The following is a 23,188-nucleotide window of genomic DNA, read 5'->3' as shown; positions in this document are numbered from 1 at the left end:
TCTGGCTTTTGACATTTCCTGCAGTATTCTGCAACTGTCAGACCCCATACTGCAGACATCTCCCGCCACCAAATTGTGACGAATGAGTATTCCAATCAGTCTGTTCTATCGAGAGCCAGCAAGAACTTTTTGCTTTTCTTATTTCAAGCTTTACACATGACTTTCGTAGTTTTGAAACCCGGTAAGTCATTCCATCGCGCTTTGAGCTTCCCTGCCATGCCGTGGAAAACTTTATTTGTGGGATAACACAGCGTAACAGTCCACAAGCTTTAGGTGGAGACATATTTTTAAAATCAAAACTGTAAAGGAAGATAAAGTATTTGAAAAGCTAAGACAATTTCAACTAGACTTCGAATAAGTTGTTCTCAAAACAGCTGGTTTCGCAAACTGGCGGCAAGTCATTGATCTCAATATATATTTCTACTACTTTGTTAGAAACCACATATATATGTATGTATCATATATCGAAGCTTAACAATCGGTATCTGTTTCCTCAGCCGATAAATTATGTTTTCGTAATTTTTCAACAACAAGATCTCATTAGCTGCAACACACATTCCTCCATACATATCATATCTACAAGCAGCTAGATCCTCAATGTTACATATGCACTTGAAAGGGTCCCTTCACATTTATCCCACTCATGCAAGCAATCAACCAGTTCGCCAACTTCATTATAGCCTACACCGTCCTGCCGTTGCCCTACACCCTCAACGTACTGCCTGCGACGAAGCATATTTATATTCATCTTCGTTCGTTAAACATGGCTAAGCATAATTTATGGCTTCTTCATGCAACTACTCCGGCCAGTAGCTATCAATTCACAACGAAACTGGTTTCTCGTTTGGCACTTGAACGGCTTGAATGCGAAACACGATCGTAGGCAGGCTGGCAAGCAAAAGCCAGCCGACGTGTATCGTGTGTGGATCAATTGCAAGCCAAAATGCAATGTTGACGATGGCGTTGCTGATGATACGAGCACACATATGAGGCATATACGAATTTACGAGGTATATATGAATGTACGAGGCATATGCGAATGTACGAAGCACATACGAATGTCTGGTTGAAGAGACAACGCGCATGCGCAGTAGCTTTTCGCCAGAAACAGCTAGCACCCATGCATGGGTCACATGTAACCCTTTCAAAACGCTTACTACTTGCCGGCGCACTGAAGCGTGCGCCAAATAAGTGGCTAAGGTGGTCAGCAGCACTTATTTTACTTAGTAAATGTATGTAAATACATTTAAGTATTAATAAAATACGCCATGGAACACCTACTCCACTCCTGCTGCTACATATGTGGTTGGTGCGTCGGTAACCACCGAACCGACCGACCTGCTTGCTTTGTCTACACTTGCGCTTCCTTTGTGTGCGCTTCCCATTGTTGGGCGTTTGACTCGTTGATTGCTTGACTGCCACGTTTGTGGTTTTCGTTTCTCCAACCGCGCCGATCGTTCGTTCATTCCTCTTCTTTTAAGCATATGTTGCATGCAACGATCGCATGTCTACTACGCTGGCGGCTTAACGTCGTCGTCAGTCTTTATATAGTGCTTGTTGTCTTTTGGTGCTAGCAGCCTGTGCCGTCACCCGTTGCGCCGCCAAAGCCTCTGTTACAAATGTTGCCTTTAATTAAGGCCCTTTTGTCATTGGCAATTTATGAGCAACACATTCTTAGCAACTAGCTTTACATACTCATGTCTACTGTTTGTTGTACATAGGGATTACATAGTGGATCGCATGGGATCGGTGGCAAAATAACATGCAGCGCTGATGGTGGTAGGCGGCACGCAAATGAATAAATGAATGAATGCGCCGACGCATTCGCTAGGTGGCGATGCGTGTTGATCGTATTTGAGGATATTAATGGCTGTTGGTAGTTAAATATAATCGGACGCTAAGAATAGTTCGACAAATTTCATTAATAAAGGAATGCCGAAGATTCTCATTAATCAAGAAGTAGAAGTGTGGGCTAAGAATGTGCTGGATGTCTAACAATGGTCTAAGGCTAAGATAAGTTTGACAAATTTCACTAAAAAGGAATACCAAAGATTCTCATTGAGCGAAAGCATTACGAGCTTATGAAGAATGGAATTGTGACGATGCCTTGAGGCATAGCTAGATATTTAGTTATGAAGAATTTTATAAAATCCATACTTGAATTAAAACAACTGTCATAGTCTTTTTGCTTCTTTTTTCATAAAGACTGACCAATCTCTCGTTTCGCTCATTATAATAGATTAATTGAAAGTCCCCGGCCTACCATGGTATAACACATTTTTTGGCAAAATTCGTCTTTTTGTTCAATATAGTCCCCTTCAAGGGATTATAGCGACCGTTCAACTTTTCGATACCATTTTTGTGGAACGATTTGTCCTTTGCTTCAAATAGATCTTAATTTCGGCGATCACCTCTTCAAAACGACAAAAATTTCTTCCCAGCGAGCGTTCTTTTGAGATCTGAAAACAGGAAATATTCGCTAAGTGCCAAATCTGGAGGATACGGTGAATGCGGAAGCTATCCGAAGTCCAATTTATGGGTTGTGGTCATCGTTTTCAGTGACTTCTGACACTGTGTATTGTTTTGGTAAAGCGGCACTTTCTCTGTTCTCAAATGCGGCGATTTCGTTTTTCAAAGTCCATTAATACTACGTAATGTGTTGAGTCTTTCTTTTTTAAGGTAGTCAATAAAAATTATTCCAAGCTCATCCCAAAATACAGACGTCTTAACTTTGCAGACGGCTGTTGCGTTTTTTCGTTTTTCCACGCTTTGTGGCGGGTTAATCCTGTTCAGTCCACTCGGATGAGTGTCGATTGAACTCCGGTGTGAAATAATGGAGCTATTATTCATCCATTGTCACATATCGATGAAAAACTGTAGTTTTATTATGCGTGAAAATCTCCAAACAATGCTCCGAAGCATCAACTCGCCGTTATTTTTTTCTCACACCAAAATACTGGTGAGTGATGTGATCTTCACGTACAGTTGATATCTTTAGAGTGTTTGCTATCTCTAATAACTTCACGTTACGGTCATTCAAAATAATTTTGTGGACTTTTTTGGGGTTTTCGTTGGTAAGAACCTCTTTTGGGAGTCGACGGCGTTCACCGTTTTCGGTGCTCATTTCATTACGTCTAAAGTCAGTATACCAATCCTTGATGGTTGATTTTCGTAGAACAGTGTCCGGACACTCGTCATCAAATCAAATTTTTGCTTCAACTGTATTTTTTTCCTTGAAGAAATGGCTTATGTTGAAACTTCAAATATTTTAATTTTGTTCAGAAACTACTCATTAAACCTTAAGAGAAAGCAATATAACATTCAGATATACTTTATTTTTAACGAATCACTACCAAGGAGAGACCCTCAAGTAAGAAAATATTAATTTAATGAAGCCGAATGTTATCAAAAGTCATAGCGTATATTTGTCTTCTACATTAACTCACAACTACAAGCGATTGCCGCACCCTTTTTATCGCGCTATCCGCCAACGCATTCGCAGGCAATTTTCCCTATGTGACTACCTGTCCGTCGTTAAATTATCATAATCCATTTGATGTTTCCTACATTGCCAGCAACTTCCTTTGCGACGCGTCAACCAAACAGTCAACACACGCTGCGAGCTACAAGCTACAGCCCGCTGCCGGCTGCCAATGCGTAGTACTCGTACTCGTACGTGAAGAGTCTTCTCGGTCGCCGCCGCTTGATTACACATTTGAACGCCCGCATAGTGCGCAATTAACTTCCTGCCATTTAAGTTGTCACTCCGCTAGCATTTCCTTAACACACCGGACGAATGCACAAACACAAACGCAGCAACATATATGAGAAAGTGTTTTCTTACTTAAAAAGATTTTCTGCACTTTGCTATGACTGTTAGCTGCGCTTGTCAGCTATGGAAGACTGAGTGACTGTTAGATAAATGGCAAATGCGAGTCTACCAGACTCAATAGCAAAGTTATGATAAGTTGTAGGATGTGTTAAATATTAAAAATTTAATAGAGATGAAAGTGAAAAATTATGACTTCGGCTGCACGAAGCTATAATACCCTTCACATGTGCTTTTTGATAGCATAAAAGATTATAAAGAGATGTTCATCTTGATTTTGTTCGATTAGTTTGTATGGCAGCTATATGCTATAGTGGTCCGATCTGAACAATTTTTTCAGAGATTGTATTTTAGGCTTGGACAATAATCCATGCCACATTTCGTGAAGGTATTTTGTCAAATAGAAAAGTTTCTCATAGAGGGTTCTGAGTTTGATCGGTCAGTTTGTATGGCAGCTATATGCTATAGTGGTCCTATCTGAACAATTTTTTCAGAGATTGTATTTTAGGCTTGGACAATAATCCATGCCACATTTCGTGAAGGTATTTTGTCAAATAGAAAAGTTTCTCATAGAGGGTTCTGAGTTTGATCGGTCAGTTTGTATGGCAGCTATATGCTATAGTAGTTCGATTTGAACAATTTCTTGGTAGACTGCAGCTCTGCCTTGGTTAATAATTTATACAAAATTTCGTGAAGATATCTCGTCAAATAAAACAGTTTTTCCATACAAGGACTTGATTTTGATCGGTCAGTTTGTATGGCAGCTATAAGCTATAATGGTCTGATCTACAAGATCTCCTTCAAGATTGTACCTTTGCCTTTGACAATAATTCGTATAAAATTTCGTGAAGTTATCTCGTTAAATAAAAGAGTTTTCCATACAACTGCTTGATTTTGATCGATCAATTAGTATGACAGCTATATGCTATAATGGTCCGATATCGACGGTTCCCACAAATGAGCCGCTACTTGAGGAGAGAAGAATGTCTGTAAAATTTTAGATCGATATTTCAAAAACTAAGAGACTAATTGGCGTATATACAAACGGACCGACGGATAGAGAGGCGGACATGGCTAAACCTGCTCTGCACGTCACCTGTGCAGTTAGATATACATTTAAACATGAGGTATCCGGCTTTTCCTTCTTTCTGTTACAAACTTCGTCCAAGCATAATATACCTTGTTTAGGGTATAAAAATCCAAGCAAAAATTAATATTGTATTTTTTTGAAAAAACTAAATATTTCTTTTGTATTTTCTACAAAAGCGTTAACAGCTTTACAACCCGAAAAACATGGCTAATAAAATACAACAATATTTGCAACACCATAAAACAGCAAACAATATAACAAAAGCCATTATAGCTACAGCAACAACTACAACGACAGTGTCATGTGACAAAGTGGCCGAAGGCGACGACAAGCGCAGCAAGCGGCGCATTCGATTTCCAGAAGGCGAAGAAAAAAACATAAGTGACAAAATGTGCAACAACAACAATTTTCGACTTCACATGCTACTAACTAAAGCAATAACTGTTACGTTGCAAGTACATGCAAACATAAAATAACAGCGACAACAAAGTGTCAACATTGTTTTCGGCGTTAAGAGCTTGAAGCCAAAAAAAAGAAAAAAACAAAAAGAACAACAACAATCAAATAACACAAAAAAACATCCGCTTATTGCCACCGACAATCATAAAAAATGTCATAAAAAAGTTTTGTTTTCGCGCTGTCCCGTTAACGCACCCTTCGCCGATTTTGTTGTTATTTCATACTTGCCGCACGCGAGCGCCAAAAACTCCTTGCTAAGCTTTTTTTATGCGAAGCAAGCACTTTTGTTTTTCAACTTGCCCCGAAAACTTCGCAAACGCCATTTCTAGTTGACACCAATTCATTTGCTTCATTTTTTTCGGCGCCAAATTTGTGCCGTTATCGAGTTTCTCATTTATGCAGAAAGTTTTCGTTTTTCATTTGCGTCAAATTGTCCGAGCAAACTAGTCAACGCGGCTGACAAATGTCAAAATAGGACACAGCAGCAAATGTCAACGCACAGCAACTTTCGTGGCGCCACAGAGAAGAGCGCAAAATGCATTAGGCGCTGAAATTTTTGAGTGCGTGAGAGAGAGTGGGAGGTAAGGGGCAAACATAAGAGTCAAACTGCTGTTTTTGTCAATTCTTTGTCCACTGAAGGAGAAAATGTTTATAACTTCATAGCTTTTTCTACAATTTACAGGCACAGAAATTATCCTCCGCCTTTTATAAAATCGAAAAAGCAGACAAAACTAGTAGTAACAGAAAGTCAACGCAAGTTCACTAGTCCGAAATACCCATCTACCGAACTAAATATTGCACGAAAATCCGCCATAGCCGGTCCCAAGTCTGTGTTGTAAAAGATGGAGTGCTGTATTAGGCACACCGACCAGCTTCTAGTAAGCGGTGTAGGAAGTAGGAGGAAGATTACCCTCTAATAGATCCATCCACCTTAAGAATTAGACAAAAGTGCACGAAACCATAACTAGCGAAGATGTCAAAAAGAGGATTAACATTCCAGGTGGTTGTCCAGCTCCGGCTGTGACAAAAGCACAGATTCTGGAGGACCCAACCCCGCTCACATATGAACGGAAAAAATCGTCCGGGTCGCTAGACGCGTAGCGCGTAAACCGCGGATATTGGCTGCTAAGCCCAACCCTTAGTACAGCAGTGCCCACCAAGAAAATAAAAAACCTCAGCAGTCGGGTAAACGAGAGATGACCATTTGCTCAAAGAGAGCTAATCATCATGTTTCTTGCAAGGGACTGGCTGAGTGGGATTGTCATTTACCATTAGTTTCTGGAATCAGTAAGAATAAAAACACTAGTGACAGGGCGGAAGGGAATAGGGAGTCTTATGCAGAGGCAACCCGTCCCTTCATTTACGCCATAAAAAAACACTGCCAGATCCGTAGGGAGCATGTCGGCGGAACAACGGACCATGAGTGAAGCGGCATTCAGCGATGGTCTGATGAACCTAATATTGTCAACGAACTTGAGCGGGTCGGTATTTAAAGTCGATAAGGCTCACTTTGAAAGAGAAGTCTTCTGGTTGGCCATCAATTCCGGGGAAGGCGTTGCAGCCATCCGTTTCATTGTGGACAAGCTGTCGAAGCTATGGGACAACTCTAAGCTGCAGTTCACTGCTTTTAATGGCTTTCAAGCATTATAGAAAAACTTCGATAAGCTGACAAAAACTTTAGACTTATATGGTTCGAAATGTGGTTTACTATAGATCAGCTGTCAAAACAGAAGGATATAAACTGCCCACTGGGGTCCTAATAGTCACTATACTTCTTCCTGTCAACACCTTCTTAGTTTTATATACAATTTCATTCACACTCATCTGTAATTCTCAACAAGTTTATATAACTAAATTTACTTTATAAAAGTTGCGTTTTTATGCATGTAAATCGAACTAATAACTATGAAACAGCTTCATCAAACAGCTCATCGTCATGAAAACCAAAAGGACTGATTTTAACTTACAATATTATAGGTTAGAAACATTTTCAAAATTTTACGCGACATATTTGCAACGTTTTCAAATCACATAACAAGCCAGTTTTTATATTTTTTGCTATTTAATTAACGACTCATTTTCATTTCACGCCTTTTTGCACTTTATGATTTCAAAACTTATCTTCTCATTTATAATTTTTGAACTCAAAAACCAAAACAAAGTATGAAATCCATTTAGCAGCCAGACATTAATTACTTGTTGCACTCAAACTGTCATTGCGGTGTGCCGTTAACGGTATTGGGGAAAAATATATGATTATTGGTTTCTCGCAGCTATCAGTTACACATAAAAAATTTACGCACATTAACAAAATCACCGCGCTAATGTCGGGCAATCACTCACAGCTGGTGGCTGATGGTGGTTGATGCTGGCTGCCGGCTGGTGGCGGTGGCGCACCAACGATTGGCGACAGTGAGCGCACAATTTGGGTAAGCCGGCGATAATGTGTCCAATGAAACTTTCAAAGTTTATCGCACACATTGCGGCCAGTTTAACTTGTCGCGCGAAATTGATTAAAAAAGGTTGCGGAAAAAAATAATAATAATTTTGAACAGCTAAATTATTGCAAAATATGAATTGTGAAAAATATTTACGTAAATACGTATGCTGTCATAGCAATAGAGACACTTCAATTTCACTCACTGATAACAGTAAAGACAGCAATTTATTTGTCAACTTACGCGCCGCGGGGCAGTTGTTGTTGTTAAATGCCATGCGACACGCCTTTTAAGCGCACTCTGCGTAGCGTGTGAGCCTTAGTTAATTAAGCAGTCGAGCGGCGAAGGCTGCTCCCATTCCCACTTGACATTTCTAACATCGCTCGTGCGCGCTTTGGTATTTACGACAGACAGACACACGTTCAAATCTAAAGCATTTTGTAAATTAGTTACTGACTTGCATAATTGTGTAAAAAAATATTATTTTTTCGCTTTTAAGATTTTCCGCATCAGCTATGCTGTCACTTTGTCAGCCGCGTTTGTGACAATCCGCAAACAATTGACACATGAAAATGACAGTTTCACTATTTTTCGCAATAAAATGAGTGTGCGGAGAGTTGACAGTTGTAATCAGAGAGACTACAGACGGGTGAAGAGTAAGGTTTAGCAAAGCAATTAAATGGATTAAGAGAATCGTAAATGGAATGAAGTTTAAGCGAAGTATGAAATCATTACAGTCGAGAAATTTCATGGAAAACGGTTCACTTTATAAACAATGAAACAGTAAAGGGCAATATTAACTCTACTGATACATTCGATCCATAATTATAACAGTATAGTAGTTTATTATGCTAGAGGATGGAGTCATGCGTTGGAGTTCACGCAAGTGAGGAAAGTTCTCTGAGCGCCATTCACTTGGGAGTGGCCAGAAACGATTATTTTATATATGACTCAAGCGGCTTACGATTTCCCGTCGTAGACCAAGCATCTTCTGGTTTGCCAAATAACATTCCTTTTAAGGCAAAACATTCCTCCTTAAGGTTGTCCGCTAGGTTAACAAATGCTGGGTTTAACTTGGTATCCATTAAATGGGATAAAACATGACTAAAAGTACTATAATTGAACTATAAAAGGGAAACAGTAAAGATTAACTACAAAGTTGAAACAATAGAGTTATATCGCTAAGGTAAACCGGCAATAAAAAGCTTAACCACTCCTGTATTTCCTCCAGAACGGTTGTAAATATATTTGAGAATCCTTCTAAAACTAACAACACCTCGCTTGTTTAGCTTAGATTAGATAGATAGGCGAGGAATGCACCGCGACCTTAGGTCTATTATGCCATCTCCTAAATCACAAAGACTCACCTAGCCCCAGCCTTTTGTTAAAATCCAATATACTGCTGGGTGCTAGCGAAGAGATGTGATATCTATTTGGAAACATGGATCCAAGGGCAGTCTTGTTTAGCTTAGAGTTTTTGAACATATTCAAGCCATTAAAATTGGAAATCACTGAATGTTTTCGAAGGATCAGTATCTATAAATGTGACCACTCTGCATTATATTAAATGAAATCATTCCGTTATGAAAGGCCTATACAAAAACAAATTACCTAAGCATATGTTTTAAACCTTTTGATAAAAACGTAGTAACCCCAGAGGAGAGATATGTAAACTCATTCCGAAGCATGCTGACAGTCGTTAACCTGTTCGACCGATTTTATAGGAAAGACATAACTTTTGACCCCAAATACATTAGTTACTTCCACATTTTTATACCCTGAATAGAGCACATTAAGTGCGACACAAAGCTTGTAACCGCACAAAGAAATGTTGAAGGTCTTGTTGTATATACCCAAACTAATCCCACAGTTTTTGAGATATCGACATGGAACTTTACAAATATCTTTTTTACTCATAGGAGCAGCTCATTTGACGGAACCGCCGATATCGGATAACTAAAGCATATACTATATGTAGCTACCATATAAACTGAATGATCAGAATGAATATCTTGCATAGAATACTTCTTATTAGGCGAGATATCTTTACGAAATTCAGCATAGACTATTTTTCATGTCTATTCTAGATTCTCTCAAAAATTTATTCAGATCGAATCAATATAGCTTATAGCTACAATACAAACTGAACGATCGGAATAAAGTGCTTATATGACAAGCATTTTCATTTGACGAGATATCTTCTCGAAATGTTACATGGATTATTCTCTAAGCCAGCAATATATTATCCGAATATATTGTGCAGATCGGATCACTATAGCATTTAACTGATCCATCAATAGCATGACACCATTTTTTACACCCCTTTCTGCAATAAAAATGCAGCTGTGAAGGGTATAATGGCTATGGTGTAGCCGAAGTTAAAGCTTTTTCTTATTGGATAATTTTTTGAATTATATCATTTAAGTTTTCGTGGACAACAGTAAACATAAAACTCTATATTCAAGCACCAGAGTTCGAAAAACTATAAACTTTACTTAATTGATTTTTAATTAATATTAAAACAAAATTTATTTTCACGAAAAACTTCAAATAAATTGCGAATTAATATTAAGAAAAATTACCATAATTCACGCGTGTGGCAGCATTTTAGGTGCAGCAGCAAACGCTTACCGTTACACCGCGCTGTCTCTAAAAATTATTTTGCAATAAATGTTTTTTACGCCAAATTGTCATTAAAGCCTTGTAATTAAACATTTTACATGCATTTTCGACACATGCACACAATGCAAAATACAACAACAAAACCAAGCATATAATCTCCTAAAAAATAGTAAAAACCGCCAAACGAGTACATACATATGTATGCGCAGAGTAGTAAGCGGGCAGGCCGTCGCATAAACGCGTGAGTGCCATTAATAACTGACATTTTGGCGCCCACATGCAGCGTGCAGTAAAAAAAAGAAAAAAACCAACACAATACAACAACGTAAGCCGTAAAATTGAGGCAGTTGCAAAAAACTACGAAAAAAAAATAAAAACTCTAAAATTTCGACTGGACTTGCACGCTACCCGCCGCTTTTTCTATGTGTCAGTTTGTAGTGTTGGCGATTTGGCGTACAAGATAAATAGCGTAAGTTTTTATTGCCGTGCAGTATCGTTAGAAGTACATTGTCGAATGGGCGGAGCTTGAGAGCTCATGGAAGTGGCTATAAATGTGGTACTTTGTGTCGCAGATGCTGCCCTTGATAAGAGTGATATTTTGTAATAGTGAGGAAACAGACAATTTTAAGACTCGCAGACTCATTATTTTTTGAAAAAAAAAAAATAATAGATCCAACTAGTATGATAGGACTATTATTTTTTTTTTATTGGCATAGACTGTTTTTTCCAACGGAGTGGAGCTCTTCCTCATCCTCAGCTTTCCCGGCGGGTACTGCGTCGAATACTTTCAGAGCTGGAGTTTTTTTATCCATTCGGACGACATGACATAGCCAGCGTAGGCACTCTCTCCTAATTCACTGAACTATGTCAATGGCGTCGTATATCTCATACAGTTCATCGTTCCATCGAATGCGATATTCGTTGCGGCCAACTCGCAAAGGAATATAAATGTTCCGCAGAGACTTTCTCTCGAAAACTCAGAACGCCAGCTCATCAAATGTTGTCATCGTCCATGACTCTGCACCATATAGCAGGACGGGAATGAGGAGTGACTTGTAGAGTTTGGCCTTGTTCGTCGAGAAGGGACTTTATTTCAATTTTCTACTCAGTCGGAAGTCCTGTTGGCAAGAGTTATTCTGTTGGATTTCAAAAACGTTATTCTTTGTGTTGGAATTCTGGTTCCAAAATGACGTTGTTGTTGGTTTTGATGCTGGTTCCAATCCAAAAAACTTAGATCATTGGACATTAATCATAGAAGATCTGGCAAAACATTAACAGAAACCTAAAAGCTATTTTATTTGAAACAAAAATTGATGATATATTCTCTCTATAATTTTAGAAGTAATAACCACATGCGACTCGGTTGTTTCGTATAACAAAATAAGAATTCCTTTATGGCACAGCTCAGCGAATAGAGACACCTAAGAAAAGCATTAAGTCCAAGGTGATCCCCAAGGATCATTAAACTCAACCTTTCTTTCGGAGAAGTCTGTGATAAATGAGCCAGAGCTCTCATCATAAAAAATGTCGGTGAAAAAAAAGAGTTTCAGGCACACTGTAAGATACAGCTCTGGAAGGTACAGCTTTTTGTCCACTCTGTTAAAAACTCGGTTATTCGCATGAAAAGTTATTCAAACAGGTATACTAGAACATAAAAGAACACTTTTCGTAGTGGATAACAGTATTTACACTGACTTAACTTAAGAACGTCTTTCAGAACAATCTTGGACACACTTTTATTGAATTCACTTCAAAAATTTCTCTCTTACAAACTTTTCTCACTTGTAAAAGACTGACTCTAAAAGGCAAGGGTTTTAAAGTTCAGTTTACAAACTCATAGTTGACGGGAAAATCTGTATATAAGTTTGAGAACTTTGCTTGATGGACTAAGAGGCTCCTCAGAGAAACTCCACACACAAAGAACTCTCTAAGACCAATTTATAGTTTAGAATATGAATAAAGTTCATCTTAAGACAGACTAAGATTCGTGTATCTTCAGTTCAGATGATTTACTTAGGATCTAGGTTTGATGAGGAAATAAATACGTTTGGGATTCTTGATTGATGGACTAAGAGGCTCATCAGAGAGGCTCCACACACAATTAACTCTCTAAGACCAATTTATAAGTTATAGTATGAAAAAAGTTCGTTTCAAGACAAACTAAGGTTCGCCTAACTTCAATTCAGATGATTTACTCAAAACTTTAGTAATAAACGAGGATTTTTCCTTGAAAGGGTAATATTTTGAGCTGGTTTAGAAACTGTATCAAATAATGAATAAAAGCAGTGGCATAAGGGCTGATAGGAAGATTAAAGCGAGCATTTGAAATGCAATTCAAACTACTTTTAGTTTATTGAGGCGTGCAATATGCTTTGTTTTCAGCCTACTAGCACAACTTCTTCCTGAATTAAGCTGCTGAATTGATGATAAGCAAATTGTAGTTTCCCTCGAAACGGAATTTATTCGCGCTCTAACCTTAAAAGAGTATATATATATATAGTACATTAGACATAAGTTTTCTTCAACTAACTTCATTTGTTGGTGATCTCATCATTTACTATTCAAAATTTGTTTACTGAACAAACTCTAATCTTACTAACCTGACTATTCCTTGAAAAATAATATATTTGTGGGTTAGTAAGCCCCTTCATTGATTAGACAAACGTGTCACTAGATAAAATTTTATCATTATGTAGCCCAGAAAGTAGAGGTTTTATACGGAATTACATACTAGTACAATGAAATTTAATTTTTGTACCAAATTAATTTTCAAAATTCTCAATCAAAACGGGTTTTGTAAGGCCTAACAATTTTATGAAGAACTAATTCCATTTTTCGTAAGTCTAGATATCTGTTGGGATTTACTGAAACATCCGTGGTATTTAAATATATTAAATGAAAGTGGGCACCTAATCAGTGTGCGCTCACTAATACAACTTAAGTACCATCATTAAAAAGTACGTAAACACATTTTGACAATGTCAAAAAATTAACACATACTCGACAAAGCGTAAGGTTGACACAACCTGTCAATTTTCACACAAAGCTTAGACGAAGCGGGTTAACAAAGATACGAACCCACAGACATGCTTATGTGCCTACGCGGCAACAATGGTGGTGACAAAAATAAAACGGCAAATGAATGGCATAAAACATACATAAAATACAAGAGTTACCGAAAATATTACAACAACGACAACAACAATTATAAAAACGTCGATATTGCAACACAGTGAGTCAATAATACTAATAAATCCCAGTGACAAAGAGCCAACGAGTTCAATGCTTCAATGAGCACATGAGTACATACCCTGTAGGAAACAGCACTGGTACAGAACTGGCATGGCTCTGGTGAATTTTATAGTTCGTTGATACCGAAAGTATGATTTGTCACTTGCTCTATAGCGCCGAAGTAGTTAGAAATACAACTGTCCACCAAAAAAACGAACTAAAGTGTGGATAGATGTCCAAATCAGCACCGAGGCGAAACAAGTTCTCATTCAACCCAGTTTTAACGTTATGGCCATGCCGTAATGGCATGAATTCAGCGAAATTCAAACAGTATTGCACTAAAAATTTATACGACGCATTCACACATTCCAGCAGGGCATCAACTGAGCCGACAAACAGTCGCGTCGATTCTTACTTCCATACATGCGCTAAGTACACCAACAAATTTCCACTTGTCTGGGATCTAGCTTCGTTGCAGACACATAAATTGCTGTAAAATCCCAAAATGAACGAAGCGCAAACAACATAAATACTTTTACAAACTCATTGATTATATAACACATTTTTGAGAAAATCCAAAAGTAAACAGAGACAAACGAGTTTTAAAAATAAAAGAGACGAAGGAAAAGCAGAAAATTGAATTCTGGCAAAATGCTCTGGGGAATATAATGAGTTAAACACATACCGCAGTTCAATTTGGGATGCAATGCTTCTTCGGCGGGAGAGTAGAAGTGCCAGAGTACTCGTATATACGAAACTACGAAAATGGATGGTAGAGAAAATCAATAGCAGCAGCGCAGGGATTTGTAGCATTTTGAGGGCTACCTAAAGCGAGCAAATGTGAAACGAGCGACAGGAAAATTAATTGATAACACATGATGGAATAGGCAGTCGAAGTTCAAAGGCAATATGAGAGTCAATAGGGGTGCTGTAGTAAAAATATATTTCTAGTATATCACAGAATGTTCGATATAACATTCGATATATGTATGTATGTATTTCAAGGGATGATGTGTTACCGGATGATTGTCTATACCTCATTTTAAGCACTGGTTAGAAATTTTGTTATCAACCGGTTCAACATTGCCCGCAGCTGAACCGCACTTAAATCGGCTAACAACTATCTAACTCCTATCTGTCGATCTAATCCTGCAAAGCTCGATAAGTTATAACAAATTAGATATTTTTTCGACCCCATCGACTCAAAATATTAGCTTAGTTACTCGATATCCCCACTTTAGGCTTGTCACTGTTGAACCTGCCAAATTTCGTCATATTCTAATAGTGTGGAATTTCTCGTGGCAACACAACAGTACTCGGAGGTAAAAGTATGCTCTTGGCGAACCATTAACAGCTCAAGTTGATCTGGATTCGAGTCCAGCTAAACAACACTTAGTCAATATAAAATCGAGAGACTGTTCTTGACTTGCGTGCCGAATCGGTGAGCTCACTTGGCTTTTCATAATTTGAAGACAAAAAGTTAAATTTTGTTCTTACCTTTAACTCAAAAACTGTTTGAGATTTCGACTTGAAATTGCAGTACGTTATTTCTAAAGATATGTAAGCTATTGAAATATAAAACCACAAAATTTTTGCAAAAATTCACTCTGGGAGTGCCCCTTAAATACGAAATTTAGATATCCTGAATAAACATTCTTACAAAAGATTCACAAAATGAGGTTCAATTTTAAATCTGAAATTTAGATAATTGCAAGGTACTGCTGGATCCTTATTCTGAAACGTGCTCTAAACATTTTCAGAAAAGATTCACAGAAAATGGCACGATTTTAAAACCAAAATTTAAAAGATTCCAAGCAACGTTTTAATCCATATTCTGAAACGTGCTATCTGCGCTTGGAACAACCTCAAAGAAGAGACAACCAATTTAGCTATATTGAATAAAAATTCTCTAAAACATTCACAAAAAGATACGATTTGAAATCCAAAATTTAGACAATGGCAAACAAAGTTCTTAATCCATATTCTGAAACGTGCTATCTGTTCTCGAAACAACGTGCCTAATTACAAAGGAGGAAAGATTATTGCTCAAGAAAGAAAGAACAGAAAATTTAAGCAAAAAGTAAGAAAGTGAGTTAAGCCAAACGCCAACAGTCGAGCTACTCTCAAGAACAAACAGTTAAAAGGAAAACAAAGAACAAACGACGAAGGTCTAAAAATAAACGTAAACGCCAAAAGGAAGTACATAAAAAATAAGAAAAATTTCGTGAATGTGAAATGGAAAAAATTTGACACCACACAACAACAATGACACTTCCACAGATAGGGCAAATATGTGCTTTTAAAAAGGTGCCGAAATTTGTAAGTTAAACATACTTTTCCAGTTTAAGTATCATGCTATATGCCACACACTCGAACCCGCTGTCTGCTCTCTCTCTCTCTTTCCCTAGAAGAATGTTTGCTTGGTGTAAATATTTAATTTCACGTGCTACGGGCAATTGTCTACAGAGCTGCATATGCTCATCAGTGAATGTTGCTATATAAAAATACAAACACACACATGCATACTTTCATATGTAAATATATTTATATAGACTTGCATTTCGAGGTTCTTGCGCCGTTAAGGGATGAAACCAGCGCTAATGTTGCCTTTGTTCTTCCTGGCTTTGTGCGCCGCCAAACAGGCGAATTCATTCACTTCTGATTGCGAGCAAAGCAGCAGGTAACTATGAAAGGCACACACACATACCCTCATACCACACACACTTACATGTGGCATGTCAGGTAGTTTTCTGCAGTTATGCGATGTTTGATGTTCTCGAATCAAACTTGTTGAATTTTTTATGCGGGTCTATAGTGCGTGTGTATGTATGTGTGGACTTGCCTCATCCGAATTGAGGTCAAATGTGAGGATTTGCTGCTTTTAGCTTGGTGTTGCGCAATGAATACTTAGCAATGGGCATACGGTTTGGCACACAATGGCAAGGAAAATGGGTATTAAGTTTCTGATTAGTGACTCTTGTTTGCGTGTAGGTGACTGCGCTAGTATTGGTGTGAATGTGGAGGAATTCCTGGCTTTGTTTTCTTATACTATAAAAGACTATAGTGCTGATAATGAGGTTAATCCTGCGCATTAGAGGATTTCGTTGTTTCCAAGCGGCTTTGTTGGGTGTAAAAAAACATATGGGGCAAGGCAGAATTGACTGACAGGGCCTCGCAGAATTTAATGAGGGAATGAAATTTGAAAATAGAAGCAACAAGAAAGAACGTTAATATCCTTCACATTTGCGTTTTTTAAAGTAAAACAGAGTACTAAAAGATCTCTACCTTGATATTGATCGATTAGTGTGTATGGCATCTACCGTTTATAGATGTCCGATCTGAACAATTTTTTCGGAGATTGTTTCGTTGGATTAGAAAATAATCAATGGTATGCCGAATTTCATGAAGATATCTTTTCAAATAAAAAAATTTTCCATACCAGAACTTGACGTGGTTCGATTACTTAGTATGGCAGCTATATGATATAGTGATCCGATCTGAACAACTAGTTTAGGTATTCTACCGTTACTTAAGACAATAATCTGTGCCAACTTTCGTGAGGATATATTTTCAAATAAACAATATTTCTGTACCAGAACTTTACTTGGACCGATCAGTAGACAGCTATATCCAATAGTGGTCCGATATCGGCGATTCCAACAAATGAGAAGCCTCTTAGAAAGGAATGGACGTGTGTAAAATTTCAGATAGATATCTCAAAAATTAAAGATCTAGTTCTGGTAGTGAACGAGGGCAAGACGAAATATCTCCTGCACTCGCGAATTGGTTCCAACGTGACTCTTGACAGTCATAAATTCGGAGTCGGAGTTAATTTCGTCTTTCTTGGAATCAGTATTCACAGCAACAATAATGTCAGCTTCGAATTTCAACGCAAAATAACTTTTCCCAACAGGTGCTACTTCGGACTGAGCATACAATTGAGAAGTAAAGTCTTCTTTTGACGAACACAGACCAAATTCTACAAGTCACTCATCTTCCCTGTCCTGCTATATGGTGCAGAAACAAGGACGATGACAACATCTCATTAGTCGGCGTTAAGAGATTTGCGGTCTTTTGCGCATTGGCAACGTGGCAAAAAGACGTTAACACTGAAGGACTACGATGTTTTCCGGTTCCATATAGAAAGCCTTAAGCTCTCTTTGATTAATTTGGATTTTCTAACACAGAAACCGAATTAAGTCCCTTTATGTGACTTTTCTGGTGAATAAGTTTTATCTCCTTTTACCTGTAGCTTCTTGTTCTGCAATAATTCGACTCGAAGTGGCAAACTGAGTTCCCAAATAACTTCAGTGTCATAAAACTGTAGACTGAGTGTACATTCTTGATTACTAAAGCGCCTACGAAACAGTTTCCTTCGATATTCTTAAGATCAGCTAGCTAAGAACTGAGGGATACCTACTAAAGTTCCTTTTTCAAATTTTGTCCAAAGGTTATTTAGAATCATGTATGAGTGTACCACTGAGTCGTTTATAGAGATTAATTGTGATACATATCGCAAAATATAAAATCTTTAGTCTAGAAAGTTGTTCAAAATAAGGTTTTAACCGAAAATCTGAGTTACGAATGGCTTAAAAAGACGGAGTTAAAACTACTTAATAAAATTTTGAGACAACGGAAAACGGAAACGGTCTTATACGGTGTCATCCAATAAGTTTTTAAGTACTAAAGGCATTTAATGCGAACTTCCGCTTAGGAGTATCAAAAAACACATTTTTGCTACGTTATCCTACTAATAAAATATTTCACTCACCTTTCCACCAACTTTTAGCGCATAACCCATTCCTTGGGGTGTCTTCAATTGAACCGGACACACGAAACCGATATTACGATGCGGACTGTCTGCATAATTTTTACGCGGCGTCACCTTCGGTATGCTACGCGTCGGTGTCGGCGTCGACGAAGTCGTATTCTCGGCAACACACAAAGCCTCACCGCCACTAACGGGAAATTTCGAACACTCCAAATTCTCCGGCCAATTGAAATTATACGTTTTCATGAGTGTCTCACAGATACGCGCCGATTCACATAACGAACGACACGGCGGTATCGGTTGTTCGAGTATCGTACAAACGGGCACATACAAAGAGCAAAGGAATAACTGCAAATCGGGACTACAACCGATTTTAACGAGCGGCGCAAATTGATGTACCTCCAAACCGGCTTCCTCTTGCTTCGTATGACCAATTAAATTCGGCATTATTGTCATATTGTAGGGTATATTTTTACATATGGAAATCGTAATCGGTTCACAACGATTATGATGCGGAAATGCATCACTTGTCATCGCCGATGAACTGATCATTTCACCCGATGCGGAGGTGCGGTAGTAAGGGCTAGCTTCGACGGGCGTTTGATCATACCGATGCACGGCGCGTACGGTTGGCGGTGTGAGGCAACAAGTGAACGCGACGACTATGGCACAGATTAGCACGTTACAGTTACGACCTGCCGTCGGCATTTTGCTTTGATGCGCGTACATTTTCACGATGTAAACGGGTGATTTAGAATTTTTAATGATGTGTGGTGGATTTTGCACACGTTTTTTATTGGATTTTATTGCTGTATGTGTATTTGTTTTGTGCAATTCTTTTATTGATATTTAAACGGCTCGATTTTAGAGGAACTTGCTGCAATTAAACACTTTTGGCGTATATAATATAATTATTTTGTATGCATTCCTGGAACCCTTTTTTGATGCGGTTCATAGGAAAAATTTTATCGCATGTACTTTATACACAATTCCTACAATGTCAATTAGTTTTAGCAATTTTTATATTTATTTTTGTAAAAACATTATTTTTCCATCATTAAACATTTTTTTCAATTTTTTTTTACTTTATCAAAAACTTTTTTCCAACACAATACATTTTTTATTTTATTTTAACGTATTTTTTTTAATTTCCACATATAATTTAGTGATTTAATTTCATGCTTTTTCAGTTATTTCGAAAATATTTCTGTTTGTGCTGCTTGGTAATCAAACTGCTAATCTTTCTTGGCAGCAAATGTTTTATTTTTTTGTTTTAGGAGACACTCACAATAACATTATATTCCAATTTTTGGCTGTTTTCAGCAAAATTTTCTCACACTGTAATATAAAATAATTAATATAAAATTATTTTCCATTTTTTGTTGTTTTCTGCATTTTTTTATCACATTGTAATATAAAATAATTAAAATGAAATTATTTTCCAATTTTTTGTTGTTGTCTGCAATTTTTTCTTACACTGTTTTGTAAAATAATTTTTACATTTTACTTTAGTTGACTTTTTTTATAATTTTTTTCCCGATTTCAGTTTATAAATGAAGATTTTGATTTCTATTTACAAAATAATAATAATCCTTAGATAGAAGGTAGTGGTTTCTATCCTCTTTTGGGCACAATCTCCCATTTACACGCACTTTTTTTATACATTTTTATTTTTATAGTATATTTGCTATATTTGCTTAACTTTTGAGATTCAAAATTTATAGTAATCTCAAAAATGTTCCTCAAACAGCACAAATTTGACTTTGTTTTATATATTTTTATGCCATATTATTTTTTTTCGAGCATCTGGTGTTAGATATTCTTGTTTTTAATTTTTTTAAAAAACTATTTTCAAAACTAATTCTACGTTCCACTTCACTTTTCTATAGTAAATTGCATGCCATGTACTTATTACTTCACCATTCGATATAAAATATGTTATATCCAAGTTTATAGTAGTAGTTTATAGATGACTGCTTCCATAAATATCATTCTTGAAAGACTTTAGGGCTGATGCATCACTTTTCCAAACACTTTTCGGCTCTGCGTGGCTCTTATTCACTTTCGAATAATGGTTGTACTGGTTTTTATGCCAAGCAATACTCATGTACACATACATATATTTTCGCTTATGATATTCAAAATCATTTATTCATTTTATCTACTTTTAGCACTTATAACTTTTTCAATACAATTTTTTAACAACATAACCTGCACTTTCCAAATTATGTTTCACTACAATATTACAAGTAAGCATACATATACAATGCATATGCATACATACATACATATGCATACACACCTATGTACATATTCTAAGCACAATTCACTTCATTCTTCACGTTTATCATGCCTTTTCAGCTCTTAATTGTGCAGCATATTTTTTTTACGCAAATCAGCTCACTTTACACTCCAGCAATGATGAAGTTGAATATCACTCAAAACATGCGAATATTGCACAATTTTTATAAATATTTAATAACATTATCGAATTCTTTTCACTTTACAATTCTAGCACTCCTCCAATGGCACTGTGCAAATGCGGCATGCAGCCATTTGCTTTCTGTCAACTGCGGCACACAAGAACCAACAACCGGCGGCAAATAGTTTCCTAATCGCAACGCACACACGAAATCACGAAATTAATAACCAAACACGGCAAAAGTCGCTTCCGAACTAAACAGACAAGTTGAAATGCGCGCCGAACAAGCGGCAAGCGAATTGCATAAACAACGAAAGGCGTGTGAGCAGTAAGAGCGGCTAAGTGCATAGTAGCAAGTTATGAGAGCGGTGAAAATTGAGTTAGAGAGATGCAATATTTTACAATCCTATAGCGAGTGAAATAAAATTTTGGCCTTTCTCGATTATTTTAAACCACTGTTTGCAACTTTCATTATACTGAAATACAAAACATTTATTCAAAGTAATATATTTTTATATTTTTCATAAATTCTACATAGCTTATTTTACCATATCAGCGCCAACACCACTACTTGCACTCTCGCACTTTGTCGCTGAATAAGTCAAGAGCATAGAAACGTGTTTTTGCCGCTTATTGGTATGCTCTTTCACACTCTCTTAAACAAACCAGCTCTTAGTTTATTTGCAATTCAGCTGTTCGACCTTGAATTAGGGGTTACTGTGTCTGTTGTTTGAAAAGCAGGTGACGGATGCAAGCGTGAATGTTTGAAAAAGTGTTTTTGAAATAAAGTCTAATTGGAAATTGTATATTTCGTAAGTATTGGCAGGCATAAACAGCCATAAGTATGTGTGGTGGCGAAGAGAGATCATATTTTTCTTAAGGCTGATAAACTTGAGTCCAGTTAAAACAAGTTCTAGAAATTTAAATGAAAACGTTGGATACAATGCTTATTAATTTAGAAATTATGTGTAGATAAAAACAAACTGTATTCTATTGGACTAAATTGATTGAGGTCAAATATGTAAGTTTTGAACCGTTGTGGCTAAATTAGCGTTTTGGGAGACTCTTAGTGTTTCCTTGTTTTTTTTCCAAAATTCGGGTCGAATTGTTATTAACTGGTTTTCTTGTCTCCACGGTTATGAAACATGCTACAGAACATGCTTTATACCAGATAAAATTCATTATCGGAGAGTTCCATTGACCCCGCTAGGTTGTAGGCAATAAGTTAAATGATCCCTCAATATTTGGAGTATAAATGTGCTTCTGGTTTGGGAGGCTTAGTTATGTGAATCTAAAGTCAGTTTATGTTTTAGGCTTGGCTTAGGGGATCTTGATTTGATTTTATTAATAGTACATAATAAAAAGTAAAATTTGAATTACATATTTTCTAAGCAAATTGGAGACCCAGTTGTATGAAGACATGGTAATTTTAGGCTTGGCTTAGGGGTCTTGATTTCATTTTTAACTTCCCCCGAAGTTTGTAACACCTAGAAGGAAACGTCGGAGACCATATTTTTTAGGTCATAAGAAGGGTTTTAATTGCCCTCACACCATATAGCGATAGTCATGACACCTTCCCACTTTTATTATGTATTTTTCCGTCACTTCGAGACCGCTCTCTCGTCACTTGAGTACAGTGTTTCTACGGTGGATCCATTGTGGGTCAGATTCTGTTCTCTCTGCGACCAGGGATGCCTTCAATTTTGTATTCAGCATCAAGCTTTTTGGCTCACCTTCTATTGAGTCGAATTCTACGGAGCCAATCTAAACTATTTGTCTTGAAGGGAAAAGGTTTCCAGCATCTTTACCTCGACTTAGATGAATTTTACTGCTTTAAAATAATTAATTAATTTCTACGCTCACTATATATTTCTCTCTCTATTATTATATTTATAACTTGCGAGAGTAACCACTCCACTAGCTCTTGCTATAAAAGGAAACTCATTCACTACTTCCATCCATGTCCTCCTACTTCTAACAACGTAACATTTTTATACACCAACACAGCGAGAACACACACAAAATCTCCCAACGCAACCGACAACAATATGCCGAAAGTTCGTTAACACGCGGTCAAACAATAGATAACAACAACAACAGCAGCAACATATCAACAAAAGTAAAGCATAACAAAATATGCAAACTGTGGGCAAGCAACAACAATTTATCGAAAAAAGAGAGAGCACATAAACACACAATAGCCAACAAATACAATACAATAACAAAAGCAAGCAAAAGCTTCAAGTCAATTCCAACCGCAGCTAAACAATGGCGAACGCATGAATAGAAGAAGCTGGAGCGCGCATACTAACACACACACACACAT

General features: G+C 37.2%; 1 protein-coding gene across 2 annotated transcripts in view; it reads right to left on the bottom strand.

Moving 5' to 3' along the window:
• The window catches only part of LOC126763780 (frizzled), a 212,053-nt gene extending 190,844 nt beyond the window's left edge, over positions 1 to 21,209 (bottom strand). Inside the window, exons 1-2 of one of the 2 annotated variants that reach the window (XM_050481567.1) lie at positions 20,948 to 21,209; positions 18,441 to 19,778 (exon numbers count right to left, since the gene is read on the bottom strand). In XM_050481567.1, coding sequence (XP_050337524.1) covers positions 18,441 to 19,169 — 729 coding nt within the window. In that variant the 5' untranslated portion in view covers positions 19,170 to 19,778; positions 20,948 to 21,209. Of the gene's footprint in view, positions 1 to 18,440 lie in introns of both variants that reach the window. The other variant, XM_050481566.1, reaches the window with a different exon arrangement.
• Between the last annotated feature and the right edge of the window lie 1,979 nt (positions 21,210 to 23,188).

Source organism: Bactrocera neohumeralis, chromosome 6 (assembly GCF_024586455.1).
Source record: "Bactrocera neohumeralis isolate Rockhampton chromosome 6, APGP_CSIRO_Bneo_wtdbg2-racon-allhic-juicebox.fasta_v2, whole genome shotgun sequence".
NCBI lineage: Eukaryota > Metazoa > Arthropoda > Insecta > Diptera > Tephritidae > Bactrocera > Bactrocera neohumeralis.
Note: the sequence above shows the minus strand (reverse complement) of the source record. Positions and strands in the feature narration are given on the sequence as shown.